This window comes from Phaethon lepturus, unplaced genomic scaffold (genome assembly GCF_000687285.1).
Source record: "Phaethon lepturus isolate BGI_N335 unplaced genomic scaffold, ASM68728v1 scaffold16690, whole genome shotgun sequence".
In the NCBI taxonomy this organism is placed as follows: domain Eukaryota; kingdom Metazoa; phylum Chordata; class Aves; order Phaethontiformes; family Phaethontidae; genus Phaethon; species Phaethon lepturus.
In genome coordinates, this window is record NW_010514180.1 from 10,944 (window position 1) to 38,227 (window position 27,284).

Below are 27,284 nucleotides of genomic sequence, written 5' to 3' on the forward strand. Positions count from 1 at the left end.
ACCTTCCTCATGAGCTAACTCGGTTCATCCTTACTCCCAGTTGAATGGGCTGTGGTCTGTGGTACCTGGTACACCAATTCAGCGGTGGCACCTGGCCCCGGTTGCCCCTTTGGTGTATCGTACAGCGCCTGTGCTGATGATGTGCTGTCTGTCCTAGATAGGAGTTTATTGTAAGTTCCAACCAGTGGAGGAGCTTGATTCCCTGCAGCTTTGAAGGTGGAAATGGAAGGAACGCCAAGAGGTGTGCTGGGATGGCTGGACATGTCCATGATTATTGGAGTTGCATATTCTGGTCCAGTTATAGGCAGTGGTTCAGCATAAGCATGGTAAACTTCTTGTACAGGTGAATTGTAAGGGTCCAAATCGGCGTAACTTGCTTCTTTCCCTTCCTCCGGTTTAAAGGTTGATCTCTGATGGAGCGTGCCGACAATTCCCCCTACCAGTGGCTGAGCATACTCTGTGTTGCAAATCCCAACGAAACAAAACAAAATAAAAACACATTTAATGGAAATTTTTTTACAGTGGCATCACATTAAATACAATCTGTCAATAGTGTCACAGAAATTACTATCCTAGATCAAGCCAGTGGTCCCTCTCTGTCTGCCAGTGCCAACTGCTTTGCAAAAACAAAAGTTATTTCCACCCAATAGTCAAAGCCATTGGGATAGCTACAACATCCTGACTTCACACATGTATAATTCTCCCATTGTGAGCTGCAATTTCCCATGCTGTAAATCTGCCTGAAAACAACGCTTTTTGAAACATGCTTCCCTGCAAAATCAGAATTAAATTATCCTGCCCAGCTTTGGACAAAAAGTGGTCCTTGGGGCGGAGGGCTTGTCCTCTGAGGGGGGAGGCCTGCATGTGGTCAGCTGAGCTGTTTTAGTTCAACAGATAATCTGAGTTACAAAAGCTGGAGGTGAGAAACCTGGCTAGCTGGGCAAAACCAGGCAAGCAGCCAAAAAGAGGAAAGAAACTCTGCCTGCTGTGAAGCTGTAATTCCCGCACGTCTGCGTGTTTGTGCCACCGGCAAACTGACTGAACCAAAGGCACAGTCAGTCACCTTCCTCTAATGACTGGTTGACCAAGGGAAGGGCATATGCCATTACCAGAAACTCCTCCTTTTCTAGATCAAAAGGAGGATTTAATCAGTACAGCCAGGGCTGGGAACCAAATGCCACATTTCAGATTTGTTCATTAAGATAATGGGGTGAAATTATTTCCAGTGCATGAAAACATGGCTAAAAAAAAAAATCCATCAGCCCTTTATGGGGTTTAAGAAGTACAAGTAGAGAAACTTTCAGTTACTGCACTAGCTTGGGAAAGTGTCTATCCACAGCACAACAAATCAATTAATACATGTTTTTATGATATGCCAAGAACAGATCTGAAAAAGCTTGCATTTGTAAGAAATGCACTTACCAACAGAACTATTCATTTCTCCTCTGCTCCCCAAAACAAACAGGAAATAATTAAATGTAGCCAAATTCCTGACATTTTTTGGCATTTCATGTATCTGTGTATGTTACATAGCCCAGAAAAGCAGTAAAATGTACCTGCAGACTCTGTTTGCAGCACTGTTGGCACCTCTCTTGGTCTTAGGTGACTAATTTCACTGCTGCTGTAGCGTACGGGAGTTTCTTCATGTTCTGCTGATTTGCTTGGGAGAAACTGCTTCATTCCTTTCCACCATCCTTCACAGGGATTTAAAAAAAAAAAAACAAACCCACAACACACACACAACCCCTAAGACTGCATATATACTGTGTTTTAAGCTACTAAAATACTTTTACAAGACAGCTTGTACTTTGTAGTAGTAGGTATTTGCATCACCCTAAGGTTAAAAGATATTTTAATATTTTCTGGCAGACTGAAGACTCAGAGGTGGAAACATGACTCTCTCCCAGTTAGCCTGCCTGGATGCTCCCCCTTCAAACACCTGCAGCACTGCTGCAGCCAGTGAATCTGTCCCTAAATGCCCATTGGCAGCATGGATAGTGGCTACTCATCACATTAATAAACTCCTAACTGTGGTATCTTATGAGAAAACACTAAAAAGTCAGCCATGATTCCAATTTTTCAATCAAATATTTACACAAAATTTTAGACAGTCTCAGTTAGAACCTAAGAGTACATTTAATTAATGTGCTTTCTGGCTGTTCGTTAATGTGCTATACTGGCTGTTTCTAATGCGCATTGATGAAAAAGGCCGATCAGTGAATATTTGCAAAAACAGGAATGAAGAGGGTTTTCACTTCAGTGGAAAGGACAAGGAGTGATTGTGGTCATGAATGTTTTCTCGAGAGAAGGCAGGGAGGGTTGGTTTCGTCAGGTTCCCTCCCATCCCTCTGCCGAGTAGCCAGCGCCATTCTACTTTTGCCATGCATTAACATACTTAATTCCAGCTGTGAGAGACCACCCTTTTCTTGGTAAAGTCCCAAAACCAGGAAATTCAAAACCACAGAGCACTGTTGAACAAGATTTGAGGTAGCCTGTGGGACAGACAGAGCTTCCACAGAGAAGTGTAACAACATTATTTTGATATTGCATTTTACCAAATTTCATTTTAAAACCGACCCACATACTGAACATTTAAATTTATGCAAACAGAAGGAAAAACCTGTCCATGTCCATCACTGACATTTAAATAGAGGGTATTTTGAGTCTAATATGCTAAGACAACAATGCTGTGACCTATCAGACACAGACATGTAATAAATGAAAATAAGGCCATTAAAAGGTCTCTTGTCTAAGGGATCCAGCATACTTAGAACTTGCCAGTGAGCAAACACCCAACACGAGGACAGAGATGCGAAGCACGGTCACAGAGGCAGCACAAACCCGACCGTTACAGCACAAGCCGTCTGCGGGCACTTGCCAAGTGCTGCTTGGGGGAAGTGGCTCAAGTTATGGGGGCACAAGACAGTCAGCTGGAAAATATGCCTAAAAGGGGCTGCAAACAACCCCACATGCTTACTGGGGCAATGAAGACAGACAAAACTCGACAGGCCTTATACACCAAGATGAAAGATTTTTTCCAGGACAAAACAAAGTACCAAATCTATGATTAAGAAAGGCATAAAGGCATTCCTCATAAATTATTTTTCCCCTCATGTTGTGTAATTAAGAGGTTGGTTTACTAAAAAAATCTGAAGCTGTAAGCTCTAACAGGAGGCGAGGCATTTTGTATTTCTGAAAAAAGTTCAGAGAATGAGGCAGTTAAGTCTGTCTAGAAAAGAAATTCAGTGTTCTACATCAGTTAGCATTACAGAGGCTTCTGCTAGTCAAAATTGTCTGTTACCACAATCTGAAATACGCAGCAAACCAAAAATGCCAAGTAAAGGATTTCATAAAACCATTTTTTTACCTGCACGATCCCAGTAAGGTAGATCATAAGTGCCCTCAGTTTTTTTCTTGCTGTGAAAAAAAGAAAAAGGGGGTAATTTAGGTAGGCCGCTTATCAGAAGGCACATTAATTAATGCTCAGCAACTGTCACCTTGGCTGTAACTGGTCCTCAAATTTCAAGTATAAGCACCAATAACCTGGCTTGCCATCACCAGTTTGCTGCTACTGGAGAAACCAGTTTTCAGTAAAAGCACCTCTAACAAAAATAATTACCAGAAGCTGTTTTCACTGCCCTCACTATTCAAGTGAGGACATTTTCTCATAGAGAATACAATTCTGAAAAAAAAAAAAAAAAAAAATCTTTCCACAAGTGCGGACCACGTAGCTCCCACAGTGATACATGCAGCAAGTCATTCCCACACACCAGGCTAACATTCATTTAAAGCACTTTCATTAATCTGTTCATTTACCGGTTTCTCCAATGCCACGCACAAACTAAGATAAGAATCAGAGTAGTGAAGACCATCACCAGCACTGGAACCAGAACTGCTGCCAATGCCACATCTGAAAGCCATTAATTAAAGTGGTGTCAGACAGAAGAGCTTCTCATACATCAGTTTTTCATTTGACAATCACTTGGGTAAAGCACAGAGTTTTCACATATAGCGCCTACCACACCAGATCCCCCAGCTAAGCGTCCCTGCCGGATGCTCCCACAGTGTAAACGTCAGTAAGCACCCAGCTCTTCTACACGTATGCACAGCTGGTATTTTTGCAAGGTTTCACATCAAAATCAACAGATTTGTTTCAATATAAGTAAGACTTTTGTGTTAGAACAATGCATTTTATTATTAACAAGGAAAATTGAAAGAGCCCAAGAACATGCAACCACTTAAGTTTGAGCCTCCTGTAAGAAGTAAATACCACAGTGCCTGAACAGTTAATCGCAATCAGCCTACGCTGGGCTGCGTGTGACAGAAGGCCCTCCTGTCCCTGCCATCTGACGGGCACCTCAGCAACACCTATGTCTGCAGTGATCTTGCCCCCTTTTCTGACAATTTTCTTTGATAAACAACATGATGATGTCGGATGATGTTTTTCCAATTTCACGACATATGACTGCTCCATAAAGATTAGCTATGTCAAAAGTCTTTTGTTCCAAGAAATCATCAAATAACAAGAATAACACAGCAGTTACATCTGATTAATTCTGAAGGGAAGTCCAAGTTGCAACTTCTCCTTCTGCCTAAATTTGTTCAGTAATTAAAAGCTGAACTCTGTTTGAACAAGCTTTGAAAGGCTTTTCATATATATATATGAATGACTTGGAAGACTAGTTTTGTTTCTGCATGCAGTATGCAACTGTACATCTTTTATCAAACATATATTTAGTAACCAGTAAATATTAAAAAGATTGATAATTGGCTGCAATATAGAAAGTCTTGAGAAAATTTAAATTCAGAAAGTACTATGAGGCGTTCCCAAACACTTCTACTGCTTAACTGTGGATACCTTTGGTTACACTTGGAGTCACTGTGGTGTTTTTTATTTCAGGTGTGAAGGTTGTTTTATCTGTCTGCAATGAAGTCTTCACTGAATGAATGAAGTCATCACTGAAGTCATCATTCTTGTCATCATTCTTGTCATCATTCTTGTCATCATTCTTGTCATCATTCTTGTTCCGAGGTGGTGGTGGCATGGTAATTTTAGGAGCACGGCCTTTAGAAAAGAAGAATTTATTTAAAAAAACTTTTTTTAAATGGCTAGTTTTCCATGTTTCCTTTTCAGAAGACAGCCGTAACAGTTTGTGCAGAAGCTTTTATCCATGCTATATAATGAGGAAAACCCCCCAAGAATCAGTAACATGGAAAGCAAATGACTGGTGTCTTTTGAAACACTTATTTTCTAAATTACCTTGTTTACGCCTAAACTAGGTATTTTCCAGGTTAAGTGTAGTATCTTTGGAAGAAATTCAGAAGTACCAGTTACGGGAGGATTATGCAGCTAAGAAGTACTTTTTTCTCATTGAATATACACCCACAATGTGATATTTGCCAAATTATGTCACTGCTTGCCTTGCACAGCTGAAAGGTTTCCAGTTGCCTTACCTATGCTGAACTGACATCCTAGCAATTCCACTTTCATTGCAATTTTCTGGTGCCATTTTAAGGGGTTAATCCTGAAAAAGCGTGCAATAATAGGTGGAATGAAATTGTTGCGAACTTCCTGGTACAATTCGGTGTTCCCTTGAAATATCTAGAAAAGGGGGAAGAAAAAAAAAACAAACCACAAGACACACAAACATCATGTTATACAAATGCAATAGCAACTAAGTAACTACAACCAATTCTGATGTCTTATTTAGGAAAAAAAGGGGTGCAGAATCCTGAAAGTTCACCCCAGAACAGTGCTGCTGCCTGCACATCTCCTCTCACTTGGCCCTATGAAATATAACTAAGTAAGAGAGAGGTGTGTGCGTACGTGTATGCACGCAACTACTTACTTCAGAATAAAGGTACCACGTAGTACTCCACTGGTGCTCCCCAGGCAATGCCTGCTCTTGAAGACATCTCACATGTTTACGGCACTGAATAATTCTAACTTGGTCCTTTTTGGTATTTTGCATTTCCTCTTCCAATACTTAGAGCAAGCAGCTGTGACAATGTGGAAGCAGGAACGAAGCGGTGCCTTTGCACAGCTTCCTAGTTTAAGCATAGTCCACATTTATTAGAAAGTGCAGGGAGAGAAAGCCGAGCGTGTGATCGAGCTGTCCTCTGCTGGCTGCTGTCGATGGGGGCTGAGCAGCAAGCACGAGAAGAGCAAAGGCGTCAGGCACAGGCAGCTCCGGCAGAGGAGGGCACAGGCTCTGCATAAAGGATGAGCTAGAGCTGGTCCTTCACTGCTGGTCCTCGTGCACAAAGAACTCACCAAAATTTGGCAATACAAAATGGATTTGTCTGGTTGAAATGTAAAACCAGTAAGCAGATAAGTCACTGCCTGATGCAGTGTGAGCACACTGACAAACTTACAGCCAACTGCGGGTGTTGCACTGATCTGCTTAAAACAACAGAGAAACTAGGCCCAGTGCTCCAACCCAGCAAGCCATCCCACCACCTTCTTTGGGACGGCTGGTCTGGCATTGTGTCTTCGGGTAGGAAGTGAACCATCCCTCCGTGTTAGCACGCAGCAGTTGGGCTTCGGTGCTGCAAATGCAGCTCCTGGGTGCTGTTGCCACAGATGTCCCCATAGAGGTGACAGTAAATGAGTAAGATGTTTGTTTTTAAAGCACTGATACAGATACTGCAAATCATGTTGGACATAATGCAGAACAGAATTATGGCACTCGCCTGAAAAATAAATATTATAGCGAGTTTTCTGCTTACTCACACCACTTGGAAACAAGAAAGCACCTTGCCACTCTTAAGGACAAGCACTGTATTGTGTAACAGCCGATGTGTCTGCATAGAATGGAGCAGTCGAGGTTTTAGCACACTTCTGATCAATGTAGATCGCTGGTGTTTCCACCTTGATACACAAGATAGAGATTTTTGTCTTGCGCTCCTGTGTTTAAGGTTTTTGTAACAAAATGACTAGAGTATCACTACCGGTTTGAAAGAAAACAGTGTTCCAGGAAGCTGTCCATTCACAAGCCCTCAAAACCCCCAGACAACCCTTAGGACCTTCAAGCAACTCACGCCTGGGCTCCCCAACGTACATAATGTGTCTCCACTCTCAAAAGACACACATAAACCGCCTAAGAATTTCAGTTTCTCCTTCTGTGGGCATTAATTGTCTTCATGTTTGAAAGCACTGACTGATCAAATAGACACATAAGCTGATTTAGGCAGCGAAAAATAAATCACTCGGTAATTTAAATGCAGTGCTTCATGTTTGAGTATTGCGTTTTTTCTACATCTTAAAAGTTGTACCCAGCATTTTCATTTTTATGTATCCAAGTAGCACTATCAAACTCACTGGTAATGCATTCATGACACTAAAAATGTAGGTGGGCAAACACAAGGTAGTTGCCCTGGAAGCATACAGTCTCTGTTCTTCCCCAACTTACTGCAGTGCAGGCTGACAAGCACACAGCTCTCGGTGATACTTGTCCTGCTCTAAATTTAAGTTTATTGTTCTTCAGTGTACTTACTAGCAGTGAAAGAAGACAGGCTAAATGTGGGGGGCAAGCCTATGGCATTGTTTTGGAAATAAATGAATACTACAAAGCAGTCACGGTTTGTGTGCCCAAGTATTCCCAAGCTAATGAGACATGGCAAGAACACAGAAGACTGGGTTCCAATTTACAGCCACTTTTCCCCTAAACTAGAGCAAATTTTTATTTTTGTTTTTTAAGCTGACAGGCTTGTAGCTACAGATCTCACTAGAGAATTATTTGTTTTGGTAAAGATGCAAATGAGAAACAAAATACAGAGGTGACTCTCTGAGAGGATGTGCCCAGCCCAAGTCGCTGTACTGTGTCCTTGTTTGCGCCACGCCTGCCAGTGCCCACGGCTAAAAGAAGGTGCAAGCTGCGTCAGGCTGCCCAAGCAGCCCATGCAGAAGTCACAGATTTGGAAAACCGATGCCCAACACTGAATGTCGGTCTCACGTCAGGTTTTTGAGGTTGAGCATGTAACAACAAAGGCAACAAGAATCATTGAAGTGGACTATTGCCTTCAAGAAAGATGAACAGTAAAGTAGTTCTTTACTCCAGGCTTTTATTAGCCAAGTTTTGATGTCAAGTGTTATGATAGTAACTTAACTTTACCTGCAGCTCAGTAATTTTTGTTCATTTAATTTTTTGCACAAAAAAAGATTGCTTCTGATGTCAATACAGTGCAAGATTTTGATGAGAAATCACTTTTAGATTCCATTTATTATGAAACTCTCTCCATTTGCCTCTGTGCTGTCAAACAAAACTTTTCCCACACTGCAACTCTGATTTGTCATTTTCCCCTTTTGTTCCTTTTCTTATATATAAAAAATTTAAGCTTGTCTTGAGGAGTGACAGATCTCTAGAAGCTATTTGCAAAGAGGACCACAGGAAAGCCTTGGAAAAGCTTCTAGTCTCCTCAACAACGTTAGAAATTTCAAACATTATTAAAAAAAAACAACAGGGAATAGCACCTCCTGGTTTGCCTGGTGTGCAGTCATGTAAGGTTCAAAGGGAGAAGGCTGCATGAATATGCATCCAAAAGCAAAGCCGTATCAAGTAAGATGATGACAGACAGAGGAAAAAATCTGCTATTTTGAAGCCCAAGAGATCAACCATACTGATCCCTTCTTTCTGTCATTTGCACCTCCTGGATACATACGGTTCTTCATGCATTGCACCTAATGATACAAAGAGCACGGAAAAAAGAATCTGTTGTCTGTAATTTCAAGCTCCACAATTTACTTCATTTCACGAACTCGCAAGAAAAACAATATGCTCAAATTAAAAGGCAACAGCTGCAAAGGTTTTTTAAGAAAATAACCGAAGTAAACGTGAAGCCTAAATCTAGGCGGCACGCTAGCTGAGATTTCATTTTATGGCCAGAAGAGGGCACTCGAAAACTAGCAAAAGATGCTGGATTTTTTTTTTTTTACCTTCTCCTCCAGTTAGTTCACGTGTTGGTTCAAGGAGATGCACCAGCCCCGACAGAAAAGTCTCCTCCTTTCAGGAAAGTTTCCTACTGTGGTTATGTTCCATCTTCAAAAACCTCTTAATTTAATGAACAAGACACTTCAACCTTTCACCTTCATCAACAGGACGCTACATCCTACCTTGAAATGTTCTTTAACCCATAGCAAACACAAAACCAAATACAGCTAAAGAGTTAGCATTCTTAAGACCTGTTTCTAAAAAGTTGCTAGGTTACAAGTTACTATTACATGTATGTAATTCCACAGGCCTATGGAAGTATGGTAAATTACATCCAAGAATTTTAAGAAAAGAATGAAATTCTGGTTCCAGTCAGGTTACCAAGAATCCTCTCATTTGTTTAAGAAAATCTGATCTGAACCACTGGGAAGACCACATAGGACATTAATCTTCTCATTTTTACTGTTTATTAAAGAGTGCATTATTAATATTTCCCTGTAACACAGGAAAAATAAGATTACCTTGCTGATAACCCTAGCTAACATCTCGCTGCTAATTTTTCTGTGTGGCAAAGCATTTGCAATCTGAACATACCATCTAATTTTTTAAGAAAACGCCCCTCTGCAAGGGCTGTTCTATTATAAAAGAAAGAAACCAGTATTTTGTCAAAAAGTAAGGCTGACAGAAACATTATAAAAGATGGAAAATTATACAACCCCTAAGATTTATCATTCAACAGGGAACACCGTGCCTGGAAAATTTGGTGGCCTTCTACGATGGGGTTACAGCATTGGTGCATAATGGAAGAGCGACTGACATCATCTACCTGGGCTTGTGCAAAGCATTTGACACTGTCCTGCACGACATCTTCATCTCTAAATTGGAGAGATGTGGATTTGACAGATGGACCACTCGGCGGGTACAAAATTGGCTGGATGGTCGCACTTAAAGAGTTGCAGTCAATGGCTCAATGCCCAAGTGGAGACCAGTGACAAGTGGTGCCCCTCAGGAGTCTGTATTGGAACCAGTGCTGTTTAACATCTTTGTCGGTGACATGGACAGTGGGATTGAGTGCTCCCTTGGCAAGTTTGCAAGACAACACCAAGCTGAACGGTGCGGTCAATGCGGTGGAGGGAAAAGATGCCATCCAGAGAGATCTTGACAGGCTTGAGAGGTGGGCCCGTGCGAACCTCAAGAAGTTCAACCAGGCCAAGTGCAAGGTCCTGCACCTGGGTCAGGGCAATCCCAAGCACAAATACAGGCTGGGTGGAGAATGAATTGAGAGCAGCCCTGCCAAGAAGGACTTGGGGGGAACTGATGGATAAAAAACTGGACATGAGCTGGCAATGTGCGCTCACAGCCCAGAGGGCCAACCATATCCTGGGCCACATCAAAAGAAGCGTGGTCGAGGGAGGGGATTCTGCCCCTCTACTCCGCTCTGGTAAGACCCTATGTGCAGTACTGCATCCAGCTCTGGAGCCCTCAGCACAGGAAAGACATGGACCTGCTGGAGGTCCAGAGGAGGGCCACCAAAATGATCAGGGGGGGGAACACCTCTCCTGTGAGGACAGGCTGAGAGAGTTGGGGTTGTTCAGCCTGGAGAAGAGAAGGCTCTGGGGAGACCTTATTTCAGTCTTTACCTGAAGGGTGTCTACAAGAATGCTGGAGAGGGACTTTTTACAGAGACACGTAGCAATAGGACAAGGGGTAATGGCTTTAAACTCAAAGAGGGTAGGTATAGATTAGATACAAGGAAGAAATTCTTCACTATGAGGGTGGTGTGAACCTTGCATAGGTTGCCAGAGACATGGTAGATGCCCCATCCCTGGAAACATTCAAGGCCAGGCTGGATGGGGCTTTGAGAACCTGGTCTAGTGGAAAGTATCCCTTCCCATGGCAGGGGGTTTGGAACTAGATGTTCTTTAAGGTCCTTTACAACCCAAACCATTCTATGATTCTATCATTTATTCTGTACCACAAGAGAGTAAGAATGTAAACCTTTATTTTGAAACATACAACCTACTTTGAAAGAAATCCAATTATACTTAAAGGGACACAGTACCAGACAGCCTACCACTGGCAACAGAAGTTTCTTGTATAGAATATTCCCACCACCAAATAGTAAAAAAAATAACCTCTGAATTTCAGAACTCTTCAAATCCTTACATATCTGCATATTTTCTTCTGCATAGATCTTGTTTATGATTCAAAATTATACCGAAAAGGAAAGTTATTTAATGCTTCCTCACTATACCAAAATTAGTAGTATTTACAATTGTGAAATCTCCATAGAACATACCTAGAAACTGTGCGGTATTTTTACCTTATCTTTATCCAGGCCAGGTTCTCTGTATACTGTCCATTTCTGTGCATCATCACTGTATAAAATTCTGTAGGCTGAGACGTAATAGTAGTACTCTGCTAAGGTTGATCCAGTAGTTATAATACCTGGAAAATGAAGGTGCCCAGTTAGACAAAAAACTGGCACCAGTGTGTAAAATTTAGTAGATGAGCTTTTGAATCCAGAGTTACACAGCTGGAATATCCACTGGTCCAGTTAAGTTTCAAAAAGTTTATCCAAGGTGCCAGGGTCTGAAACTTCTACAGTGACTGAAACTTAATAATCATTTTACTTTTCTATTTTAATTCTCATGATATAACCTTGTTAAGCACTTTTCCTCCATTTCTTCATGGAAACAACCTGTTCATTTGACCATGCCTCACTTCTGTCTCCAGTTGCCGAGACAGAACCACTCCTCCCTGCTTTGGTACTGCCACCCTAAAAGCACCATTTAAAGTACTGCAGTTTCCTAAAGCCGACACTTCAGTGCTGCGGAAAGACTCACATAGACAGGAAAGCTGTTTTGTAAAAGCTTGTTAGCACAGGAATTAGAGGAGTAATGTAAAATCTAAATAGTCCCCAGAGAGGTAATAACAAAGGCTGCTGGTAAACCCAAGCTGCTTAATGACAGGAAGCCAAGCTGCTGATAGCAGGGTGCGCAGCTGAGTTTACAGAGACCAACTCATGCATTCAAGAATGAGACAAACCAAACCTGATCAAAGGAAGGTGTTTCACAATAGTATTAAAGCCCAGGACTCTTTAAAGCCGCTTTATTTTTTATTTAAGTCACATTGCAAACTTGCCCATTAACAACAGCAGATCACCTCTGAATAATTAAATCAAACCAGAAAACACTAACGTCAGCATGGAAGATACAAAAGCTGCCCTGCTACTACTTAGGCTACCCCTGAGGTTAACCCCAAAATGCAAATGCCTCAGTGCTTCACTACCCAGCACGGGCCACGCTGGGATCAACAGGAGCAGGTAAGCATGAGCTCGCTCACTCAACTCCCAAAATGCCAAGCAAACCATCCAGAGCGGCTTGGGAAACAGCACCTCCAGCTGTCTCTCCAAATAACGACAGCCACTAAAATCATGACAGATGGTCTGTCACAATCTCTGTGAAGGGGCAGAGCCTAACCCAGACTGTAGCTGCATCAGTCTGCACTGTTTGGTCCGTTTGCTGAGCACAACAGGTTGCTGAGGGGCCCACCATCCCCAACTCTCAGCCTGAGTTCCACTTCGGGCAAGGCAGTGAAGGGGAGGCTGCCAGCTGGTTTACTCTGCCAGCTGCTTATCTCACATTGCACTGCAACTGCTCCCACCTCCACTGTTGGATTCACCATGGCCGTGACAGGCAGTAGAGAAAACCTAGAAACCTAAGTCCGTACACCTGCATCATAGGCACCAGTGGACTGAGCTGACTGGATATGGATTTGCACCTCCAAGGAGACAATCAGCAGGAAAAGGGAAGCATCAAGGATCCAATAAAACCACAGGAAACACTTCAACAAATTCTGATGGAAGAGGTGTTTTCTACTATGAAACTCTACCTGTTCAACTCCAGGCTCCTCAGTGTAATAGCTAGGACATGGAACCAACTTTGCTGTAGTGGTAATTGTCACCTGGACTTTATCTATACAGACCAAGCACTGGAAAAAAAGATGTCAGACTAAACTTTTTGAATGCTGCTTAAAAGCCACATCAGACTCACTTACCTGTTATTCTCTTTTCTTTATTCAAGTCAATCTGCAACCACTGGTGTTCATCACCGATAAAAGCAGCCCAAGGAGGACCAACTCTCTTTAGTCTGGCATTTTCAGGTTTCCAAATGTTGACGTGTCCTGTTTGGTCAGACCACTCAAGAATAGATGATGCTGTGATCTGGGAATCAGGGATTACCCCAGATTCCATCCCCAGTGTCCCATAGCAACCTGAGCAACAGAAAAGGTGAGGATTCAAAATGAAAATTAAAGCTACACAATGATTATAGCTGCTTGGAGTTTAAGACTTTACATGCAAATATTAAACTGCTGTCTAAATTTATTCCATAACAACTCTACCAATAAAACATACTGTCTTCTGCTTTCTAACAGTGATGCTGGAGCCAAACTTGTAGTCATGATTTATGTCTGCTCAAGAGTAATGTGGATATTCTCTCACTCACCACTCACACAGAGCACTAGACAAGAAGCTTTGGGAGAGCTATCACTGTTTAAGAGTATGTATGGCTGATGCAGGAATGGGAAACAGACTACTTGGCAATTCATTCCTTTTTTGTGTCTGTAGAACTTCTTAGTTTTTAAACCCACCTCAGTATCACAATGTTAATTCAAAGAATACACCTAAGCATGTAGGAAGCCATGTCATAATCCTGGCCTTGAGCTCAAAAGCATCCTTGAAATAAGTTGTATTTTTTTGTCACCATTCTTACTAGAAGGTTATTCTCATGTCACATTCTGCTGAAGGCTAAAAAACGTCTCCTGAATTCCTGGCTAAATTTCCTTATGGCTAGTTGATATCCATTTGCTCTTTGCTAAAATCTTATTCTGTAGTGCCAACAGCTTTCCCGTCTCACACAGGTATTCCCCAGCCATATCAGTGGAGAGCAATCTTTGCCTTCAGTCAGCCAGCCTGAACAACCCAGCCTGGTTTGCCTTTTGCTGTGAGCTCCCCCTCTCCCTGCAGGCACCCCTGCAGCCCTCCTCTGCACCAAGGTTGGGCGCTCATCCCTCAAGGGAGGCGCAGGCGGCTGAGCCCACGCACGACTGGATCCCAGACAAGGCCTTGCCAATGTCCTGTGCGATGGCATTAATAGTTCGTTGTCTCTACTGGACATACTTCACCTGCTACAGCACAGGATCACATTAGCACTTAACTAACCGAATCCTTTCCCTCAGCTGTCATTTCCATCTAACATGCTGCCAGTTTGAGGCAGAAATGCCTCAGTCTCTACGTACCCAATCTTACACTTTTTGCTCTGTGATTCTTCAATTAATTTCTATTACTCAAGTCTCAAAGTCAGCCAAGTCTTCCTGTACAAGTAGTTTCATCTTCCTCTGCACTGACGACACCTCTGGCATTAATAACACACTCTATTTTGTACCAAGGCATGAAACCAACTCTTGTAGAAGAACCACACTAGTAACTTCACCAGAGTCTGATAAACCTCATTTAAGCATGCTACAGAGTCAGTCCTCTTTTTCATTCAGCTAACCCCTAGGCCACCCAACTACACACATTTTAATCTAGACCCACATCTTGTCTCTAGCTTATTCAATAATTTCTCAAATGTGTCACTGAAAACCAGATAGTCTAGATCAGCATTTTGTCCTATCTCTTCATATGTCCAGGCCATTTAATTACTTTCATATGCTCTATCAGATCTCATTTTGAAAGACAAAAAACCCCAACAAACCCTGCCTCGATCACTGTGTTTCACATTCTCCATGCATAAGGTCACCAGACATGGAATTCCTTCTTCCAGCTTTTGCAGAGGTCTGGGAGAGAAATTACTTGAATATCATGTGGATTATATTTTCTAATTTTTCTTGTTTGTATACATTTCCACCTCCAAAGATTTCTGCTCATCAGATTCCTGCCTTTATATCCCCATTCAGCATCACTTTTATTTCTGTATTAGGAAAAGTATTTGTTTACTTTTGAGGAGCTTGTGCATGACTTCCCCTTTTTTTTCTGTTTTTAACTTTATCCCTGAGGACAACAGACATAATGCTTTTGTTAGTTTTTTTTTAATACTGTTATTAAAACAGTTAAAGAGATAAGAAAAGGCCACTGTCTTCACAATATTTCTAACATCCATGCAAAGACGGCATTTAAAGTGACGTACAGAAAAGCTAGCTTAAATTTAGAAAAACACAACTAATTTATTTGAAAAACAGGTAATTGACAGAAAGTAAAACCATGCAAAGCAGTAAAGCTTTAAAAAGGGGCAACACTTGTTATACCAATCAGCAGCCTGGTACACATTTACGAATCAAAACATGGCAGCCAAGAAGGAACACAACTTGCACACATAGCAAGGCCCAAGAGATGCCCTTCCAGAGCAAGAGATTTATCACATAGCATTCAGCTGCAAGAATATTGGAGGAAAAAATGTAAAAGGAGGGTGGAAAAAGTTGAGGAATCATTTTTGGATTTCCACAAGCTTTCTTAGCGGGCAACAAGGAAAGTGTAAGGAGTAAACCTGGAAAAAAACTAGAATGCACAGTTGTTACAAATAAAGATTAACTCCTAAGTGCCCAGCTCTGCTTTAGCAGTTTGTTTAAAGTACGGGAGTCAAGTCATTTTAAACCAGATTATAACAGTGGAACATAACCTGAAAGAATCTCTTTCCACAGATAAGCAAAGTGTACTTTATACATCACTACACCTATAAATGTAGTGATGATTAATCAACAAAACGAGATAGTAAAACAATCCAAAAGTATACATTACTGAGAAATGCAGTAAAAAAAGTCTAACTGGAACAAAAATTAAGAAATAAAATACCTGCAAGCTCATTTCTACTCACAAAATTTGTATGAAAGCATCAACATGTAATACATATGATAATGCTTACCGCTTGTCTTAAATGTGAAGAGACTTGTAGATAACGGTTGCCTGCAGAGAAAAAAAAACAGATGGTGTTTTTTGCGGTAGTCAGTGAGGAAAATCGAAACAAACTATCTTCAATTTATTTTTCTTGTCTGCCTGCTTGTCACTGAAACTTATACACATACGACTAAACAAGCACTTCATGATTAAAGTAACACTTCCTGTCATGAAGTTGCAGCACTTTCAGTACCAACACCTTTTCAGCTGAAATCTAGTCCAGAGATACTGAGCTAAAGGCTTTCAAACAAACTTCTGGCCAGCAAAATACAAGACTTCATCAAAATGCTTCCCTTTTAAATTAAGCTATTCAAAATAACAAGAGTCAATCTCCTCTGATTGCTTTCATTCCTGGGACTTCTGAGATAAAATGACAAGTTACACTCCTTTCGCTGCAAGTAAAACACTGCCATTAAATTATTGTTCTTCCACAGACCATTAGGAATTTATGGCCACACCATGTACTTTGCAAGATAAAACCTCCTTGCAGAATTTGGAAAATTAATCTTTATGGACTACAGGTTAAAAATATCTGGTAAAACAATCACACCGTAGCAAAAGAGCATTGTGAGAACCTTACAGAAGGGAACCTGTCCATGGAACACGTAGCTCCACTACCTGAATGAGGCACTCCTGCAATGAGGCACTACGAAGATCTAAGGTGCTAAAGATAAGGAGAACACAGGAAGTACACTTACACTTTTGAGGTGACATTGTTAGCCAGGGAGCCTTCATAGTATGGAATCCCCTTGCTGATTACAACATTAATTTGGCCACCCAGAGTATTTGACACAACGCCTGCGTGAACACCAGCCATACAAAGCGATGACGACTTAAAGAGGGGGGAACAAAAAGAGAAATTTCATATTACATTGTAATTAAATTAAATACTACACCGTATAGTGTAAATGCTACATTGCCCAGTTACAGTCTTTGTTATTATTACATTAAGATACTGTTCTTAACTGTTATCTCTGTTATGTAGAAACCATTCACCTTTGGTTTATTATGGAATTTATAAAAACACAAAAAGAAGGTCCTACATTTCATTGCGTCCTCACCCAGATGTATTTGGAATGTAACTCTTGTAATTAAATAAACAAACAGCAAGGTGAATCACTCTGAAAAAGCCAGACAGCCAGACTTTCAGCCTACAATAAATCTATGATGTTAGACAACAGAAGTTGAATGCAGAAATTCAGAGGAAACCTTTCAATAGAAAGCACATTGAAAGTATGTTTATTCATTTTCTCACAATTAAGGAGTGATGCACTGTAGATTTTATAGCTTTTAACTGATGGGTTATATTTTTTAACTCATGGTTAAATATGGTTCAACCATCCAGCACTCTAATCTGTACAAGCAGTAGTAGGTGAATACAATTCGTTCTAAAGAAGCCGATTTGCTAGGTTATACAGGTCAGTGGAGATCAGTTACGCAACAAGTTTTTGCAGGACACCCTGTTCTTCCCTCCTCTCCCTGGATGAATGTTGAGCCCGGATCCGCTCGGAAATGTCACAGTGCCACTTCCATTGCCCTGGCCTGCAGGCTAGCTGTGCCACAGAGAGCAGGGCTCGCTCACTACGCTAAGTCCTCCAGGCACAGCAGAGTGAGCAGAGCAAGACGCCTCTGTCTCCTGGACCAAAAACTAGCCCAGCAGATCTTCTCCAGTGGGAAAGCAAAGCCTTCCAGGCTAAAGGGGCTTGACCAAGAAACATCCTGGTGCTCAGGAGCAGAGACAACGCAGTTCCAATAAAAGCTTAACAGCAGTGGCTTTGCACCAAGATTTCTGGAGGATTACCAGCTAAGGCACAGTGCAACAGGCATAGACACATATTCACAGGCGTTCCTGCAATGTGCAGCACTGGGGTATGCACAGACACGCTGCAGACCCCAGTGCGGCCCCTTGCTCTCACAGCCAATGAGACTGGCATCAACCTGAATTTTAGAAGATCAAGTGTGCCTAAGCAGTCTTTGAAGGACCACCTGGGTCTCTCCCAACATACCTTCCAGAAACCTATTTAGCTTGTAATTACTAGTGTGGTATCCCAGTGCAAGACTTGCCCAAGTCGATAAACAACAGACGATGACTGCAGATGTTTATTTACTGTTAACAGTTGCTCCCCCAATTGAAGTCCACTGCTAGCTGTTGCTACTAAACACATTTGCTGCACTGCTCTGCCAACGAGTCAACCGGGTGCTATAGAGCCTCACCACAATTCTGTTAGAAGGAATCAGCAGAACCTTTCCAGAGAAGGAAGACTTCATGGATGATTTTCTTTCTCACAGTATTTTAAAATTGGAACAACTTTCTCTGTTGTGGCTTCTTTAGAAATAACTGCACGGTGCAGCAGGCCAGGATGTCCCTGTATCTTAAGCTCACTGGCAAAAAAACCTGCTCACCAAGACTTTTCCAAAAGTAATTCTACTCAGTATATTCACACATAAAAACTCTAACCCTATCCCCACTCCCCAAATATCCCAAAAGCTTTCTAAATAAATGTTATTATTTCTCACTCATGCACGCAGCTCCCCTTTCCTTTCCTACTTTCTCTTGAAAGTAAGAGCATGGGATTCTGCCGTAGATATAGCTCTGTCCTCCCTGCTCACCAGAAAACATCAGCAATGAGCACAAGTCCTCAACGACTGCAGACATTAAGGTCACACACAAAAGAATCAACATTTAGGGTATTTTTTAAAGCAGCAAGCAGCTGCTGATCATTTGAAAGAGATGCATGAGAAATCTCTACCTGAAACTTTCTCTGAAGTGCTGGACAATTTGATTTCTTTCCACACAGCTTGACTTCTGGGGAACTCTCTGCCTTTTACTCAAAGCAATAAAGTATATGAAAAAAAAGTCACAGGACATTTATTCACTAAAGTTTCCTCTTTCCTCCATAGAAAGCATTTTTTCCAGATTTTGGCAAAAAGTCTCCCAAAAAGCAGAATTCCTACTGATGCTGCAAAAATGTTAGACAGAGAATCAACTTCGTCTTGTTACTAGCTACAAAAATTAACTCGCAGACATTTAGTAAGGACTCAGTGTGGACCAGACCATACTACCAGTGATAGCTGTGGTGACATTTTTACATGTGGGTAATTATTTAGGCAAGTAGCCTAGGATTTACAGATATTTGAGAAAAGAAAATCAGAGGCATATTTTATGTTCATATTTAATATTAAAATCTGTGCTTAATATAATTTTTACATTGTTTTTCTTCTGTGCTAGATCTAATAGCATATTAAAAGAGTATTTTAAGATAAACAATAAGGTTTAATGTAATTTTTTACTAGACTGCTAGCAAAGTTATAATTACTTAAAAATAAACAATGCAAACACCCTCCAGTCCTATGGCAGGTATGACAATTCAGTTACAAAAGCTTACATCAGAAAACCAGTGTTCCAAGTAAATAGTACATTATTAAAGACTTTCATTTCCAGTTTATAGAACTATTAATGTTACAGTATTAACTCCATTTTGCAAATGTTTTTAGAGCTGCTGAGCATAAATAGTATTTCATCTCTCAAGTTGTAATAAAAAAATTAAGATAACCACTGAGATCCTCTGTTTAGAGATGCATTAACACATTAACAGTGTCAAATGCAAGAGGACACCATTAAAAGAATTGGTTTTCACTTCATAAATCTGAATTTCCCAACCTGAGAAAGCCAATAAAAAACAAAACAGGAAGTAGAAAACAATATTTTAATTGATCCACCCTTCTCAGCAGGCCTTACAAAAATGTTTGAGTCTCTACTACACTACTTCACTTCTTGGAGATGGTAATCAGAAGAAGCACCAGCCATTTAGCAGCTGTGCAAAAAAACAAGTACCATGCTATTCACTTAAGGAGGTACAAATTCCAGAACCCAGGCAGCAGAACTAATGTGAACAACTATAACTGACTTGTAATTATACAGTGCGCATTTCACCAAAATTCATGCGAGCCCCCAATATGTTTACTTACGTCTCTGTATCCATGGGGAATAGTGCCTGAAATATCAGCAAAAGGAATCACACATCCAGCTGGACAATACTTACTGGAAGAGAACAAAATATCAAGTCAAGATATGCGTGCAACTACAACTCTTATACTGTTACAAAGTAGTCACTATGTTTTTGATTCACAACACACTGCTATCATTCATACATCACTATTTAAGGATATATCCTAATTGAAGACATATCAAGTCAGACAAAAAAATACTCAGGAAGAGAAGTACACAACAGGAGAACAGACATTTGAAAAAAGTTTTTAAAAAAGTCTCAGGTGAAACTACAGTTCCAGTCTCAACATAATAAATTAATAAAGCCAGCATTTTAGAATATAAATACTGCACGGCTTCTGTAAATTGAAAGTCCTATAATTATTAATTAATATTAATTAATTTTATTTTCCAAACTAGAGACCTACATATTTATTTGTTTTGCATTCTTAAATAATACATCTGAAAAGTAATGTTACTTTATAATAGCTCCTGGCAATGCTTTGATCATAAAAAACTGGCCAAATTCAGTTAATACCACTAGCTTATGAAAAGCAAGAGGCAAGCCTGTGTTGATGTTCTAGTCCCATTTCATACTGCACATGCAAAAACTACTAAATCTTCAAGACTTAACAGTGAACTGGAGTAAACTATTAACATTTTCAGTGCAGTTCAACAACAGTGGAAGCGACTTTGCAGGTACCATGAAAATAGTGGGATTCAGAGACTTCAGCACAATGCTGAGTAAGGCCAACACCTACAATCAGAGCCCTGTTTTGGAACTTGGGTAAATGAAAGAGAAATGCAAAGGTTGCGCTTTGAGGCATTTCATGACACCAGGGCCGAAGTCTCCAAAAATTACATTTATGAATTTCACAGTAGTCTGCAGCTTTAAACACTGTCCTTGCTTTCAGTGGAAATGGAGAAGGAGAAAACAGGGAAATTACCTATGTTACCCCCATCAGAAGGTAGCATTTTATGACTCCACAGAACCCCATTAATTCACACCAAACTGTGAAATGGGTTTGTAATTTTTAACACATTTCACAGTTTAGTTCTCCTTAGATAACCGTAGTATGAATTTCAGTATTTAAGGTACATACTTGCTGTAATACATGTTTCTAGAAGTAATACTCTTTCTATCGGAACGAGAGAACAGTGCCTATGTGTTAGCGCAAATTAACGAGGTTCTACTGTATTCTGCGTGTAAATAACAAAAATGGGGGAGAGAGAAAGACAGAGGAAGGAGGAGTGCAAATGTCAAAGTTACTCAGCTCTAACCCTAATTAGTTTGTCTCAAGATCTCTGGACAGCAAATTTTCAAGCTGCAGGTATAAGTAACAGAGTGAAGTAGAAACACCAAAATGACTTCGTTAAAGACATTGGGGGAAACAGGTAAATCAGTCTTACTTGAATTCTGGTTCAGAAAAGTGGCTTGCATTGTCTAAACAGGTAATTAGGTCTGGAAAGAAAAAACATTAGGTCAAGAGGATGATAAAGACAAGAAGTTGGAGTATGCTTTTTAAAGTACACAAAAATATACATTTGAGCCTCTGTGGCTTAACCAAAACTCTCAGAATAAAAAAACCCCATTCCTACTAAATTGTCTTGCAACAGATTTTGTATTTCAGTAGAACCTTGATAATTTGTCTGAGTAACTGGGAAGTCCACTGAGAACGTGACATAGACAAGAAGAGAAACACTACAAACGTTCTTTTTTTTTTGTGCAGCTTAATTTTAAATTATAGCTACACTTCAGAGAACCTGACATAATTCAGAGGCACAGACATACGCTCTTTTCACAAAATTAAATTAACGAGCTAGCTAAACAGGCCTGTGTTTTCAGCATGTAACAGTCCTACAGTACTGAAACCAAGCAGCATTAGAGTGCCATGTTACTGGCATCCCTGATGGACATCTCAAATTTTGTGTTCAGTCTGCTGTGTATCAGCACATACAGTCCAAAATACCGAGAGAAAAGCATCAGATAACCCACAAAATAAAAATTAAAAATGAAAACTCTTTATCTGCTCTTCTTAGAATTACTTCTAAAAAGGGTTTTCTCAAGCCTTTTGTCTTATGAAGCAGCTGCTGGCAATCCTTCATTTCTTTGTGGACCGTATATGTCACTCACCATTACAATGAGTGGAAGTAGACTCAAAACAAATACAGCAGCCTCCTTTAGAGGCTAGGATAACCAAAAGCATGGGAAAAACAAGAAATGGCACAAAAACGAAAAACTAATCATCAGATTACATAATTAAAGAGTTGAGGGACTATAGGAAACCATTACTGAAATAAAACTTTCCATAAGGTTGGTCTGTATAAAATACATACAGCTCAATAGGAAAAATTTTTAGTTATCCGCCACCTTGATTACTAACTGAAAAAATGCATTTCGTCCTTTTTCTGAAGCAGCTCTTTCATTCCTAACAGATAACTGTGATTCTTGCCCTGCTATCCAGGGTAAGCTTTGATATAATTTCTTTAAAACTACAATAACTTGAATAGTAACTAAGAGTCAAATTTCCTACTCAGAAGTATCAGGAAGACTGTATTAAAAGTCTTCATTTTTCGAAGTTAATTTGTGAGAACGCAGTAATAAATAAATTGGCTCTGCGTTTTTACTAGGCAGCCCTAATTTTACCAGCATGGAAAAATTACCAAATGATTATAAATACCTGATTTGTCAGTGGTTGAATAAGCTGCAAGAAATCCACGTCCAGAAGTGTGTGTTCCACTCATGAACTGTACCGTGACTTCATTACTTTTTGAAGTAATTAAACCATCCATTTGAAAGCCAAATCCACAGAATTTTCCTATGGAGAGAAGGGGGAGAACAAAAACGGACCAAACCCAACATATGTAATAAGCATCTTTTTTCATTTGCAGGGTAAGCTCACATTAATTCTGGCATATATTCAAAAACAAATACATGTGCATGACACTAAATAATGAAGTCAGTGGCCTTTTAATGCAAATGGCAGAGTATGGGTACCAGATTTTTCCTGGGTTCATCCTAAAAGGCTTTGGGGATATAGTGTATAAGCACTGTCAACAGGTAAGAGTCTCTCATACCCTTAACACTCGCAAACAAATGTGACCTTATCCCGTTCACCTCTAGCCATGCATAACCCTCACAGTCAGCTCTTCAAAGACCATGAGAAACCTGTCAAGGAAAACCATGAAGTTAGGACAAGAAGAATCGTCGACAGAAGCAAATGAGAAAAAAGCCCTTCTGTTCCCTCAGCTGTTGGGACACTCCTTCCTTGTCGACTATTTCATCGTTTCTGTCAACTGCTTTTCTTCGTTTTGGACAACAGCAGGCATGATACACTGCGCTTCAGCATTAACATACAAGCATATGTGAGTACCATTAATATAAACTGCCAGTTGGTTCCCTTTCTGTTTTGCTGCACCTATAAAACGTAACAGAGGTTCTGCATCTGGATACTACTCTTGCCATCCAAAATGACCACAAATAATACATTTTAAACTGCTGGAGTCTGTTGATACTGACAATATTTGCCCCATGAAGTCCTAGAATTACTACCAAATGACATTACCTGGATGAATGGCTGTTAAACAGACACAAGTCAATATGGAATTTTCCAGTCCTACTAACTTATAAACTTTAACAAAATACTGATCAGTTTATTAACCTGTTAAGAAAAAAAAAAAAAATCTCTGTTCTATAGGCTCCCTTGATCATTCAATGTTGTAAACCATCTATAACCCTATTTAAGATACTGTAGTGAACAACCAAAGTGGACAATCACCAGCAGCAAACGACAGTGCATATGTTTCAGTTTACCATTCAATTATTTGCTTTCTTGATAATAAGTATGCTATCATATCACAAAATAGCAAAAAAAAAAAAAGCAGCAGCCAAGACTCCCTTCTCAACTAAAGGCAAATTACAATACCAAAGTAGAGGGAGAGGAATAACATTGCACTGAAGGAATAGTTCTTAACAAATATAATACAAAACAAAGTTAAAGATAACACAAACAAATATAATGTGTATGTCAAATTCCTTTAAAAAGTGAGCTGCACTCTCAAGTACTAATAAAATTTTAAAAAACTAGAAATACAAATTCCTGTCATTATTCAGAGCTTTCTACATGTTGCTTATTCAGATATTCTTTGAACAAAGCAAGGGTATTTTCTAATGAGAAAAAAAGAAACTAGATTTTACAATACTTTAATGACATTTATAATATTATATATATATAACCTTACTTCAATTCACTATTTAAACTGTTATCAGCAAGAGTTACAAAGAAGTAACTTCCCTTTTACCAAGGCTCCACATTGACCCTATGTTTCGCTCTAAGTCATGTTTCAATGAATAACTGCATTCATTATGATGAACTGCATCATTTTTCCAACTACTTCTCCTTTTTTTCTTAGGTTTCGTTTTCAGCCACTGGATCTTGTTAGACGATTGACCAGCATGAGACACCTCTCAGGATAGGTCAGACTGCCCTCAAGACACCATTTATCCTCTTCTTCGGGCAAATACACAGGGCAAGACGTTTAAATCTAGCTTGGATAAACCATCCAGTGCTGCCTCCACCATGGAGATACAGCACTGACAAACTGCAGAATGATGCACCTTATGATTCATGGCAAAACATACCTTCGAGACTATAAATCACTTTCCTACTTCTTCCCTGGCCTCTCACCAGATTTTTAGCAATCTTTTTAAAAAGTAGGCACTAGAAATGGACAAAACATGACTGCCATAATGCCTCTGTCAATGCTATATGCAGAAGATGTAATGTTACTATTTTGTCTGTACTTACGCATTGAAGGACCCCAAGTGCTTTTATACAGCAACACTACGGCAGGAGAGGGAATTCCTACAGTAGCTTACATTCTCTGCCCCTATAGATCTGGGCTTACATTGTATGTATTAAATAAGTACATCTGGCTGTAGATGCACAGTGACTGGACTGTGATGAAACTTAATACAGAGCACCTCCAGATGTTACTGAAACTACAGACAAACTTAACACCTAGGATTTGAATCTTTTTCTGATTCATTGATAAATATTCAAAAGGCTTGGAATGAGAACTAGCCTTTCAAAGCTTCATTAAAAACCTTCTGTTTATCAATGAACTAACCCACTAAGAATTTATGTTTTAATCTAATCAGCCAATTTTTAAGTCATTTTGGGTTAAAGTAGGTACCACTGAATTTCCGATTTTATGTAATTTTGATGTTAGACCATGTCAGCAGCCTTGAATGGAAAAACTCAGGATGAATCCAGATTCCTTCCAAACAAATTCATGTCACTGTTTAATCTCTCCTGTGTTTGTTGCTTCAAACATGAACATTCAAGAATCTCCATCATCTGTATCTGTCACTGTTAATATCACTGTTTGTTCTGTAATTTCATTTATTAAGAGCAGAACAACACACACATTTGCTCAACATACTGTGCTACTACACCAGCTGGGAACAGCTGAAAGTCAAGAGAAACAAACGAAGTCGAAAATTTACTTGAACCCATTAAGTCACTTGTAAAAGTGAATAATAGACTTATCAGAACTGGACGTTCCTTGCCATTTAAGGACTTCAGCGTTTCCTATTTTAGACCAAGCCTGGCTCAACAGCTCCAAGCACATACTTATTTTCACACACACTTACCTAAGTAACAGTTGGAAAAGAGCGTTAACAAAGCTAACATTCCACTAGCCTCTTTATAAAAAGACTCAATATAGTGGGATCAGCATTTGAGTTGCACAAAAACAATCTTGGTGAAGTCAATCTCTCTCTCCCCCCGCCCCCCCTTACAGCTTTAGGAAAGAATATAAAATTAATCTGCACAATAACAACTAATTTTACTGAAGAAAGAATGACAGTTCATTTTGAGTTCTATGCAAAGTAGCCACAAGGATCTTAAAACACTACATGTACCTTGACATAGATGATAATGTTACACTGCTATTTGAAAAAAAACACCCTGCCTTACAGTCATGAAATTCAATTTGTCCTCTTAAAGAAGACAAAAATTAAACTATGGCCATTATCAGAAGATGGAGGATATATGAACTACACAACTTTTGAAGCCTGACATCCTTTAATATCACCGAGATAAATAGCTCAAATCAGAGCTCTTCCATATAAAAAGAAAGGTAAGCTATATATACACTACTACTTTTTTACTTTTTTAAATTAATGAAGATCCTCATAGTTTTGCAATTTGCTCTCCACTGCTTACAAAAACTTCGCAAGTGACTGGGAAATGTCTGAGAAAAAAAATATCGCTGGCGTTTCCTTTAAGAATCTGAAGAATCAATTATTATTTTAGGATGTGTGTTGCATTTAGCATTTGCACAAACAAATTGTAGGATGCTCTGGTATCATCATTACTCATAATTTTTTCAGTACATTTTTAGGACACAGGAATTGTGTCAAGATGACAGACATTTACATATGCTTTAAAAACAGTAAACAAAATGCCATTGCTTAAGAATAATTACATTAAGAATACTCTAGCATTTCAGAGAGCTCATCTGCTGAGCAGCAATAGTAAGCGTACTTGAAATAAGCACGTCACCAGAGAAAGACACAATCAGACTACTGTTTTCTTTACCACTTTTATTTTTATATAGTTACAGTTGCACCTGTACTCCCTCCCTGTACTGAAGACCTCTATGGCATACAGGAGAATCTTTCCTTAGCTGTGCTTTCTAGCAGTACCATCAGTAGTAAATTTAGTAAAACTGGTCCCTGATGGCTGTTTTTCTACCATGGTGAGGTGCACAAAGCACTCCTCAAAGTTTTGCAGGGTTTCCTTGACATGAAGCTCAGGAAAAACACAACTCTGATTACAGAATTACTGGAATTCCTTTCCTTACCTTATTTGACACTCCTGTAAATAATAGACACTTCCTTCTTTTCATCACTTTTCATAAGACTCAAAATCCACACAGTACAAAAGCAGTGTATGATGTATTCAGGCAAGGTCTTACCCTGTCCAACATCCAATTGAATTATACCAGTTTTCTAGGGCTATAAAAAAGAACTTAACTAATACTATACACCTAGTAGTTACTCTACGCTCAGAACAGGTAAACAAGGACAAATGTAGAAAGTAACAAAAGTACCAACAGTACATCCAAGTTCTATACAAGACAATAGCTTTCAAATACCAATAACAAAAGCTCTTACCTATCTCTGTCCTGTTGGGGCCAATCCCATTGTGAACTCTTAAGTAACTGGAATGACAAGAATCTGAGTCATCAATATCAAAATCGCCAAATTTGAGCTGAACTCGCTGCCCAGGCTTTACACGAATTTCCCATTCACAAACTGTGCTGTTGGGAGAGGTCTGTGGGTAGTTTATTGAAGCAAGAGTTCCACTTTCAGGACCCAGAACAGTGTGTCCACATCCATCAC

General features: G+C 39.8%; 1 protein-coding gene across 1 annotated transcript; it reads right to left on the reverse strand.

Moving 5' to 3' along the window:
- Window positions 1–27,284, reverse strand: DCBLD2 (discoidin, CUB and LCCL domain containing 2; the record flags this gene model as incomplete). Its single annotated transcript, XM_010292219.1, has 13 exons — window positions 1–457; window positions 1,557–1,694; window positions 3,368–3,417; window positions 3,817–3,910; window positions 4,859–5,065; window positions 5,455–5,602; window positions 11,254–11,378; window positions 12,990–13,205; window positions 15,854–15,894; window positions 16,584–16,717; window positions 19,855–19,927; window positions 21,284–21,335; window positions 27,057–27,284. Coding segments are annotated over 13 exons (1,949 nt in total), but the record flags the coding sequence as incomplete, so codon positions are not given.